Source organism: Propithecus coquereli, unplaced genomic scaffold (genome assembly GCF_000956105.1).
Source record: "Propithecus coquereli isolate 6110/MARCELLA unplaced genomic scaffold, Pcoq_1.0 Scaffold237, whole genome shotgun sequence".
Lineage (NCBI taxonomy): Eukaryota > Metazoa > Chordata > Mammalia > Primates > Indriidae > Propithecus > Propithecus coquereli.
In genome coordinates this window covers 1,189,046-1,200,537 of record NW_012147919.1, presented here as the reverse complement: position 1 = coordinate 1,200,537, position 11,492 = coordinate 1,189,046, and the positions used below count along the sequence as shown (strand labels likewise).

At 42.2% G+C, this 11,492-nt stretch overlaps 1 protein-coding gene across 2 annotated transcripts in view; it reads right to left on the bottom strand.

Annotated features, from left to right (window-relative positions):
• DOK5 (docking protein 5) overlaps positions 1-11,492 on the bottom strand; it is a 176,841-nt gene that overhangs the window by 12,407 nt on the left and 152,942 nt on the right. For both annotated transcript variants that reach the window (XM_012645841.1, XM_012645842.1), the window contains exon 7: positions 906-1,026. In XM_012645841.1, coding sequence (XP_012501295.1) covers positions 906-1,026 — 121 coding nt within the window. The remainder of the gene's footprint in view (positions 1-905; positions 1,027-11,492) is intronic.

Here is an 11,492-nt window from a genome sequence, read left to right as displayed (position 1 = left end):
TCCCAAACCATCCCCCTACCCCGGTCCGTGGAAAAATTGCCATCCATGAAAACGGTCCCTGGTGCCAAAAAGGTTGGGGACCGCTGGTCTGGTGCATACTATTTCAAGTTCAGTGATCTTGCACCCCATCGTTGAAAAGTTCTTTTGCAAATATCCCCCACATAGGCTTGTTTATAAATTACATATGAACAAGCTGTTCTTATATACTATAAAATGTAAAAAGGCAAATTTGAAAGAATAAGAAAAGGTTTAACCAGAATTTTTAATTGTTCTTGTCTCCCCTCTTAGCGGTTCTGTACTGTGCTCCAGAGACCACGTCTCTGGAAGAAGGACTTACTAGGATATTCTTAAAGTCCTACAGCGAACCTCAAGCCGTGACTCTGACTTAGCAGTCCGGGGCCTATGCACAAGAACAGTAGCTCCTAAACGTGAGCATTGTGAATCCCCGGGAGGGCTTGTTAAAATACAGGTGGCCCCACCGAGGGCCCCACCCTCAGAGTCCCCGATTGAGTAGGTCTCAAGTTTGCATTTCTAGCAAGTTCCCAATACTAATGCTGTTAGTCATCAGTCCACTAGACTGTTTCTTGAAGCCTGGACCCCGGCTCCTTGCCCAGACCCCATGTAGGGGTGTGTTCAACGTGCAGATTGCTCAGCCACATCCTACGCCTTGAGATCTATAGAATCTCTGTGGTTAAGGGCCCAAGAATCTGCATTTTAAACAACATTCCCGCAGGACGTGGGGATAGATGCAAACATTTGACAAGTACAGCTCTAGAAAGACTAAGTGCCCCGTGTTCTTGGGCCTTGATGGGGGCCCTACCTTGGGAGGAAGGGCACGAGCCAGCCTGGATGCACCAGCTGAGCTGAGCCACCTCGGCAGAGCTGCAGGACTGGCCCAGGCTTACCTTGCAGGCGGTAGAGCTGCCCCGTGCTGTGCTGCCGCGTGATGTGCTGCCAGTAGGCGCTGCGAGGCAGGGGCACCATGGTGCTCAGCGAGGCGGCCCGCTCACTCATCTTCATCTGGAGCTGCGGGTGAAGGAAGAGAACGGTGCGTCAGCAACACGGGGGCTGAACGAGACCGGGCAGAGGGAGCAGGAGAGCAGGGAGTCCCAGAACCACGGAGCCCGCCGGTCCGTGAATCAGTGAGCATGTACTCGCGGCAGCGGGGATGGAGGCCAGCTCCTGTTCCTGCTTACTTCGCGTCCTTTCGTCACCCCGCTGGCAACACTGCGTTCATTTTCCTTTGGGAAACTTCTTGCAACTCAGCCCGATCCCTGCAGTTCTGGTGGGGCCTATTTCACCCTGATTCCAGGGCTGGCCCAGTGACCCGTGACAGGCCAGAAAGACACAATCCCCTGAGACATTTATCAGAACTTTTGTGGGAGAGAGAATCGGTAGAGGTACAATAAGGATTTGTGCCTGTTTTGTTCATTGCTCCATCCCCAGGGTCTAGAATATTCCCTGGCACATAGTAGGTGTGCAAGAAATACTTGCAGAATCAAATAAATGAGCATTCTTATGGAATTGCCAAGAGGACCGGAGACAGGGCTGGAGCCGATCGTGGAACAAGGAAAGGAGAACGTGACCATGAATGGACACCATCCGGAAGAAGCGCCAAGAAAAGGAGGTGAGATCTTGACAAGCTCCAGCTGGACCTTAGATCTGATTGAACCCAATGGCTAGGCAAGCCTTTGACTTTCAATTCTATGAGCTAATTACTTCTTTTCAGTTTGAGCTGGTTAGAGTTGAGTGTTCTATCAGAACACTCAATGTTCTATCTAGCATCAGAAAAAAACTCTGTCTGCTTGAACAAGTGCCTTTTCTCAGCTGATCATTGTTCCAGGTTCTGAGGGAGGAAAAGGGAAGATGTCACTTTCAGCTACAGGAGGCTAAGACTATCTCTAATGACACAATACAAGTCCTCCACATCATCAGCGAGTAGCCAGTGGCCTGCCCCACCACATCAGGGGCATTGACTAGACAAAGACAGGGAAGTTCTGGAGAGAAGACAGGCTGGAAGGATGCGTAGAAGAAAAGGAAAGGTGAATGGGGAAGGGGTATGCACAGAGAACGGGTGCGCAGGTGGGAGCAGCCTGGTCTCAGACCCGATCGTGATTCAGGTTTACTACGTCATTGCATAAAAAGTGACCATCTGCAAAGCTGGATTTCCTGGATACTTGAATATCAAATAATTCACGCAGTCCCCAAAAAACTCACTCCCAAATACATAAATGTGTGCAAGATGTTCTTTGGGAAATCATTTGCAGTCAGTGGAAACTAAAGGCAACTTAAGTATCCCTCAATCAAGGCCTGGTTAATTGCACACAGACACAATGGAATACTTGGTAACTGTTAATCTCAAGATGAAAGATTTACACAAACGGAAAAGGAAACATTTATATCATGTACCACGAGGGAAACAGTGAGTTGCAGACCGAGTGAAATGCCAGTTTAGTTGCTCGTATGAAAAATGCTGGCATTAAACACTTACCCATTTAGGTAGTATGAGAGTTCAGTGAGATGACTGACACCTTAGCCTTGCCTAGCAACAAAGAGGTATAGGAAAAAAATGGACATCATGATGATGATGATGATTAAAAATTACAATGACCATTTACAATTTTTTTTTTTTAAGAAATGGCTCCACTGTACACATCTCATCAGCATGGTAGTGGCAGGCATAATATCTGTACATTCCCTCAATAAAGCCAAGATAATATGAGGCTTCATACCGTGGAGACCAAAACTCATGGTAGTCGATTAGACTCAACTTAAAAGATAGGTTATAACCATTCACTCAAAAGATAATGTAACTTAGAGGCATTGCATCTACATTTGTTGGATTGAATTCCCTCTCCCTATCATAATAGCACAGTTACCAAAATGAGTCCCCAAGTGGAATTATAAAGCACCAGGTTTCAGGGGGTACAGTTTTTCCTAAAAATACCCTCTTAGATCTAAAGGTTTAAAAAGCTGAGCTAAGCTAGTAGAATTGTTCTGTGGCTATTTCTTTTCCTTTTAATTTTTAAATTTATTGTTAATCAACAAATAATCATCATATATATTTACAGAGCACAACGTGATGTTCTGACCTATGTATACATTATAGGAAGATTCAGTCAAGCTAATTAACATATCCATCACCCCATGGACTCACAGTGGCTATTTCTGTATACACTAAAGTCTTTCAAAAAAAAACGATTTATTGGTGACTTCTGGTGCCATTCAATATAATTTGCATGGACTACAAGAAAACAAAGGGAGGAAAAGAATTGAATTTAGAGGTACTAGTTATTCGATTTTTCTATTTCAAATCATAAAGGAATTTAATATAAAGGAAACACCAGTCTCTTCAAATTAGTCACCATGGTACTGCAAATATGTTTAGGCAGCCAGCACGATTTGACTGTATTTTCAGAAAGTTTATGTAGGAACGAGAATGAAATGACACCAATGCCAGGTTCTGAAGAGAATGGTACAAAGCCTGGGTCTCTAGTTCCTCCTCAATCCTTTCAAAGAAAGTCTAATGTTATGAAAAAAGCATTTTAATTGCCTTTAGAGGGGAATGATGAGAAAAACTTTCTCGTTTAATAATGCAAACACGTCTGAATAATTCTCTAAGGCTGAGAAGACTTAGGAAGTCACTGGTGACTAGCAGGGGAATGTCCCCACATTCTTCTGTGTTGCTGCAGTTCCGTCTCATCCTTGGTAACAACCACCAGTGCAGGGGGCAGCGAACAGTGCTCATGGACACCGTTGGTGGAAATATAAATTAGCACCCGTTGTTGGAGGAGTTAAAATCTGGTTATTTGGAGTACAGCAGGTCCTCGAATAATGTTGTTTCATTCAATGTCATGTCATTATAACGTTGATGATAAAAAAAATCACGTCTATGTGTGTTTGCATAGCCCCCGTCCCATGCCTGCATGGACTTTCTCCGGGTACCCTGCTTTGCTCCCAGATCCCAAAGCTGTGCACATTAAGTGGATTGGCATTTCTACCTGGTCCCCGTCTGAGTGAGTGTGGGTGTGTGTGAGTGAGCCCTGCCACAGGATGGTGTCCTGTCTGGGGCTGGTGTCCTGAGCCACCGGTATAGGCTCTTGCCACCAAGACCCTCAATTGGAATAATTGGATAAATCATTATCTTGCTTTTATTAATCTTTCTTAAATGTGCCAATAGCTCCCATTTATTGCAATGTTTAATCTTGGGAGTGTTTTGGGTCTTTATTTAGAAGTTTGGTGATGTTTTTATGACCAGAAATAGGCTGTAGGAACTTAACTCTTGTGTGTATCAATTAGCCTGTGATCAAATTGGTTACATTATACCTGGTTTTGCTTAAAGACACAGTTTCCAAAAATCTATTGACAAAGTTAAGTAAGGATTTACTACTGTACTTGAGGAGAAGAATTATAGTCTTTTTCTTTAAAAAAAAAATCCTATATATCTTTATATAGCTTAATTTTTTAAAAATAAACATTACACTGTAACATTAAAAATTAAAATAAAAATTACCCCAAACCATAGAATTGTAAAGTATGGGGATTTCTGTTACAAGGTGGCATAGACATTCTTGAAAAATCTCCCATTCACAAAATTGTGGGAAAAGTCAGGTGACGGGAAGACAGTTCAAAATGCATGCCTATTTATGACCAGAGTCGCTGTTGCTTCAGGGGACAGCCTTGCTTAGACAGCCCAGCGAGGCTGGAGGTTTACTTGGGTTATAAAAAGTGCAGAAAAGCACTTGGTTGGAAATGCTGGCTCGAGGAAGTCCAGGTGACAGAGGTGAGCACTGCTGGACGTGAGCCACACCAGCAAGAGCTCAGGAAGACTGCACAGGGCTGGGCGCATCCCCTGGGGGGCCTGGGCACCTGTGCACATCTCCTACCATCTTAAACTGTAGCTGGAAGAGGCCCTGCCTGTGCAGTAGTTTATTAAGGGCTTTTTCCTTGCCAGCTTAAGGTTACAATCCTACTGCTGCCAATCTGGACCTCCCTTGCCTAAGAAAAATTGCTTAGGAACCAGCACCTCAATATTATAATGAATTTTTCCCAACTTATCAAATACACCTGAGCCCAGTGGCAATCTAGAAATGGTATTATAGTAGAACCAGCTGCACACCACACTTGACCCACACTCCTGACCCCATATACCCTACTAAATATATATCCTTGAACTTATTAAAAAACAATAACAAAAAATCATGAATCATCCATTTTGTTTCCTGTGTCAGGAAAATTTAATAGAATCATGGAACATTAGAGTTGAGAGAACTATGGGGACCGCCCAGCCCAGTCTCCTGAGTTAACCAGCCAAGAAACTATGTATCCTCACTGTAATGGCTAAACTTCTTACAATGGGGGGCTCAGATCTTGCTAACCCTCCGATCTCACATCTCACCTCCGTCTAAACCACACTGCCTGGTCTGGCCATTTCCAACTACCTGTGGAATTCCATTGCACAACTGCTCGTAAGCCCAAAGGCTCTCCCCGTTTCTCACCTGGTTCACGCCTACCTTCCCTTCGAGAGTCAGCTCAGGAATCACCTCCTCTAGATACTCTCTCTATACCTCTTCTCCCTTAACACGATCAGGTGCTCCTACCCGCTCTCCAATCATTTCGCTGTTTTGTGGTCCGCACTAAACTAGCCTGCCGCCTGTCGTAGACCATGAACTCTTGGAGAGCAGGGATTATATCTTTTATCTCTGTATCCCTGGCACCTAGCTAGAGCCTCCGGAGGCTTAAAAAATGCATGATGGATGAATGAGTTAATGAACCCAGCCTTTGCCCAAGTAGTAGGAAATAGTTTTTTAGAAAGAAGTTCTATTCAACCCAGCAAGTCGGAAGCACTGTTAACCCCAGGCTGAATTCATGCTGAAACTCTAGGTCCGGTTTAAATTAGCATGGCTGTGGCTGGCTGTGGGGGATGTATGTGGTATAAGGATCTACTTCACTCCACTGTGCTGTTCAGGTTGGGCGGGGGGGTTCTTGGGAAGGTTTTGCTTTTTTGCCCAGGCCCACCCTTTTGGCCCGTTTGGGGGGGCCGGGGGCTTGTTGTTTTCCTTTTTTTCTTTTTTTCGGCGGTTTTGGTTCAGGTTCCATCAGAGAAGAAAGACAAGGCTTTGTGAAAGTCAAACAAATGTCTTCTTGTACTTCAACACTCGAGCTCTTCCCCTAAACAGCAGGAATGCATGTAGGGCTCTTCCTAACTCAGCCTAAGTGAGTCCTCACACTGCCCGGTGGCATAAAATACTCAAAGCAATCAATCAATGTATGTAATTGATTGGGTTTTGAATGCAAAAAAAAAGAAAGAATTAAGCATCCTTCTGCTGAGGAAGAAAAGTTGACCATGGAGTAAGAGAACCATGTTCTAACTTAAGTTCTGCTCCATGGCAGTTGTTGGACTTGAAGGTCTCTTTTCTCATAGAACTATGAGACAGATGACAAAACTGTACAAAAAAATAACAAAAAAGTCAGATTGCCATTAAAAAAGAATGAAGCTCTGATCCATGCTACAACATGTATGAAACTGAAAATATTATGCCAGGTGAAGGAAGCTAGTCATAAAGACATATTGTATTATTTCATGCTATGGTTTGATTGTCCCCTCCAAAACTCATGTTGAAATTTAATTGCCATGTGACTGTACTGAGAGGTGGGAACTTTCGGAAGCATTTAAGTGGACAATGCCATTATCTCAGCAGTGGGTTCATTACTGCAAGTGTGGGTTTGCTCCCTCTTGCTGTCTCTGCTCTTCTGCCACATGATGCCTTCCACCATGTTATGACACAGCAAGAATGCTCTTGCAAGATGCCAGCACCTTGATCTGGTACTTCCCAGCTTTCAGAACTGTGATAAATAAATTTCCGTTCATTCTAAATTACCCAGTCTGTGGTCTTCCATTATAGCAGTACAAAATGGACTAAGACATTCCATTTCTATATAATGTCTAGAAAAGCAAATCCCTAGAGAGACAAGTAGCTCAGTGGTTTCCCAGGTCTGGGAGGGGATGTCTAAAGCAGATGGTGTTTCTTTTTAGGGTCAAGAAAATGTTTTGAAATCAATTGTGGTGATGATTTCACAACTCTGAATATACTAAGCCATTAAATTGTACAGTTTAAAAGGGTGCATACATATGGTAATGGATGCATGGTATGTTCGTATCTCAATAAAGCTGTCATCAAAAAAATAAAATCAGATATTAGTAAGCGCTATGTAGGTTATTTAAAAAGCAAGATATGATGAGCTAGCGGGTGGCTACTTCTGGTCAAGCAGTCCCTGGGGAAGGACCATTTAAATCGGGACCTAAGTGACAACTGGCTGAAGCATAAGAGCTTTTAAAAACTTCCCGATACTCACAGTGAAGGAAGGGCTGATTGCCAAGGTCCTTCCCTCATAATGGTGAAAACATCCTATCAACCCTCTTGGGAGAGAAAGAAATTCTAATGACTGGACCACTATGCATAGCTTGCCAGTAAGAAAAGAAAAACAACTGTCTCCCACACCTGCCACATGCATTTTGGGTTTCTGTATTCCTCATTTGTTTGGGCTGACGCTCACTTGCTGCCAGCGCACTTCCTTTATGAGTCTGAGACCAGGAGTGCAGAGCAGCGGCAGGTCTGAGCCGCAACACTGCACCGTATTGTCCTTCTCTGGAATCCAACTGTTTTTACAGCAGAGCATTGTGTTTTGCGAAATTGAACAGCACGACAGGATGTAATTGTTTGCTGCTGCAGTCAATCATGAGTACCATATGCTGTCTTTGTGACATCAGTCTGGATTCATTCAGGAACCAGCACACATCATCGCAATGGCAAACAGTTCAGTACCTCAAGACTGATTCCGTCCTCACCAGACTCTCAAACTTCCATCAGGTTGCTCCTTCCAGTAACTCAAGCGAGGTCTCTGCCAATAACAACTTTGCATATGCAAATCTTATCATGGTTTTTCTTTGATTCAACGTGGGCCCCGAGTCGGCTAAACAAGGACACCATTTTGACAAGAAGATTCAGCTGTGAGTCCGAACCCACATCCATGCTTGAATATATTCCCAACCGGAGCAACTTCCAATTCCAATAATGTCCTCAGTTTACGAAAATATATATAAAGCAACTAATTTTCTATGGATATTTTAGGCACAAAATGTGGGCAAAGTTGAGTCAGAAGGGACAGCTCAGTCCAAGAGAGAAAGAGTAAAACCGCGTCCCAAGGGAAGCCCACACCTGCATACCTCTTCCTCTTCCTCTACTCTACACTCAGCCGTCTCATTTAAACCACACTCCGCATTCACTGACATTCACCAGGTGGCTTTCTGAACTATGCCTTCAGGTTCTGCATTCTTATTCCCCTGTGAAAATATAATAGCATTTGAAAATCTCGTCTACCTATGCTCTCTGGCCCTGGGTCAGCCGTTCAGTTCTCCCAGTGCAAGCTGAAGTATCACCCGGACATCTCATTAAAATGCAGATTCCTGGCCCCGGCTCCCAGAGTTTCCGAGGTGGGGCCCAGGAATCTGCATTTTTAACAAGCTCCCACATGGTTTTGAACTTACTGATCCAGGAACCACACTTTGAGAACCATTGTCTGATGTTGTTTATCACCTTTCGATCAATCATTCCAGGGAAAAGTTTCCTATAGGGTGAAATCCCAGACTTGGAAGTGAAAGAAATCTGGTTTAAAGTCTAGAAGCTGCCACTAAGAAGTGCCTGATCCTAGGCTAGTTACTTAATCTGTCTTAGTCCTTGATATCTCATCAGTAAAAAGGGAGAAAATAGTTCCTACTTTGCGGCTAATTCTTAGACCATGCATAATTCATTGTGGGGTTCTATAAATGTTACCAATATTTATAATTAGCTCTATATCATGACACTGTCTTTAGCAAGAATTTCTGAACAAGGTCATAATAGGAATATTTCACATTTTCTTTTTAAATCGAAATATTTGATATTGGACTGTGTTTCCAGCTTGAGGGTAGAAGCCTTAAAAAGTTTTTAGGCAACAACAAAAAAGCCATACATAGAATCAAATAAGTAAGTATGTTTAGAGAATATATTTAATCACTTAATCCCAGTTGGTACACACCGAATTCAATGAACAAGTATGAGTTCAGGTATTACTATAAGCCTGGAACAACCGTAGGAACAGGAAAAACCAAAGCAGCTCTAAGCCCTCAAATTCGGCCCCCACCCCTGCAGGAAGTTTCCATTTTCCAAGACAGCTCTATCTTTGGATCTGGTAGTATTTTGCCTGGCACCAAAAAGAGGGGAGGGGTCCACATATTTTGTGATATTTATTACCCATTTTTAAGACTTGTAATAAATCGAGTTCTCTTTTACTATTGCTATATCTTTATTACATTTAGGAGATATAGAAAAATACATAAAGTAGACTTTAAATCAGTCCTATACCCATCACCCAGAAAAAACAGAAACAAAGAAATAAAAAGCACTTTTAACATATTCATATATTTTCTTTCAGTCTTTTTAAAATGTGCACACATAATGTATATTTAACATAAACTGAATGACAGTGTATCTACTATCATACCATGCTCTTTTTTAAATTTAATATATTATGAACATATCCTAATATTCCTAAATACTACCTTCTTCTATAGCATCATTTTAATGTCTGCATTGCAGTCTACCTTTTGGCTGTTCCACACTTTATTTTCTCAACTTCCCTAACCATTTTTTATTTATTAAATGAGATAGTGAAATTAAATTCTGACCCAATCTTCTTTATAACATTTTTTTTCCCTGCTGCCCACAATTTTCATTCTGGGGCCCACTATATTAACCACTATTCTGATAACCAGTTGTAAATGAATATGAGAATTCAATTTTAATTTGCATGTCAAATGGATTTTAGACTGGCTCAAAAACTGCTTACGTTGTTGCTATATCAGAAAAGCAGATGAGTTGGTAATTTCATTTTATTCTTAAACAAAGAAGTCTTACCTTCACGTTATTGTGCAACAGACTAATTTGTAGCCATTAAAAAGAGAAAAGGTAAACCTTTGTGAAGTGATATAAAATGATTTAAAAGCAAAGGAAGGCAATTATTAAACAGGATCACAGGGAGAGCTTGTGACTGGTGTGGTTTTATATATCATCTACCCACAATCTGATGATGCCCAAACGTAAATCTGTAACCCCAGTCTCTCCCCTAAACCTCAGAGTTGTGTATTTAACAGTGCACTTCCCACTTCCATGCAGATGACTAATAGCCATCTCCCATTTAACAGGGACAAACCTGAACTCTTGTTTCTCATGCTCCACGTCCCCTAACCTCATCCCCTTCCAGGTAGACGTTTCCTCCATTCTATACTCCTTGCTCAGGTTGAAAAACAAAAACCAAGATAACAGCAACAACCTTGAGCCTGCCTGTCTCCTCTCTTTGTATTCTGTAAGATTTCTCATTTATCAGCAAATCCTTTGGTCCAATCTTCAAAATACATAAAGATTCCACCATTTTTCCTCACTCCCATCACCAAGATCCTGGTCCCTGTCACCATTGCTCACCTGGATGCCTGGATAACTGCAACAGCCCTCAACTTGTCTTCTTTCTTGTACCCTTACCCTAGTTACTCTCAGCTTCCAGAGTGCTCACTTCGACAGCAAAGTCAGTATATCTCACCTCTTTTTCAAAACTCTCCAATAACTTCCCAACTCACCCTAAAAAAAATCCACAGTCCTTTCCAGGGCTACAAAGTCAGACAGGACCTGGATCACAGTTACTTCTAGACCTCACCTGCTACGCTCTTCTCATTTTATCTGCTCCAAAATCACCAGCCTCCCTGCACATGAACATGCAAAGCACAGACTGCCCCAGGGCCTTTGCACGTGAGGTATCCTTTCCCCAGAAAAAACGGCCCTTAGAAATTTTTAAGGCTCCCTCCTTACTTGCCTCAGCTCTCAGTGCTTTACCAGAGTGACCATCCCTGGTCATCTCTCCTGTCTTACACTGATGTCTTCTTCATAGCATTCATCAACTCTTGATAAATATTTATATGTTCATTGTTGATGGGCTATCTCCCCCTACAACAATGTAACAAACACCTTGGGGACAAGGACTATTTCTTATTCTCTGCTGTACGATTGCTTCCTAGAACAGGGGCTTACACAAAACATTTACTGTTTGTAGAATGAATATGTTTTATGTCTATTATGCAATCTGTATTCTGGAAGGATACAAAAGAATCTGGTAAAGTGATTCACAGAATATAAATTTGAGATCTGGGATGATTGAGCATGGGAGAGAGACATTTTACAGTGTATATTCTTTTGTACTATTCGCATTTTATATCACATACAGATCCTTTATTCTAAAAACTTTGTTTTGAAATTAATGCATCTAAAAACAAATCATGGCTTCCTTGTTTACGTGCACACTATTCCATTCACTAGTTTAAAGAACTTTGTAACTATGCATAAGGCACTAAGGGATAGGTAAGTATACCACTCTTCCAAGAACAGGTTTGTAAAGAGGAAATA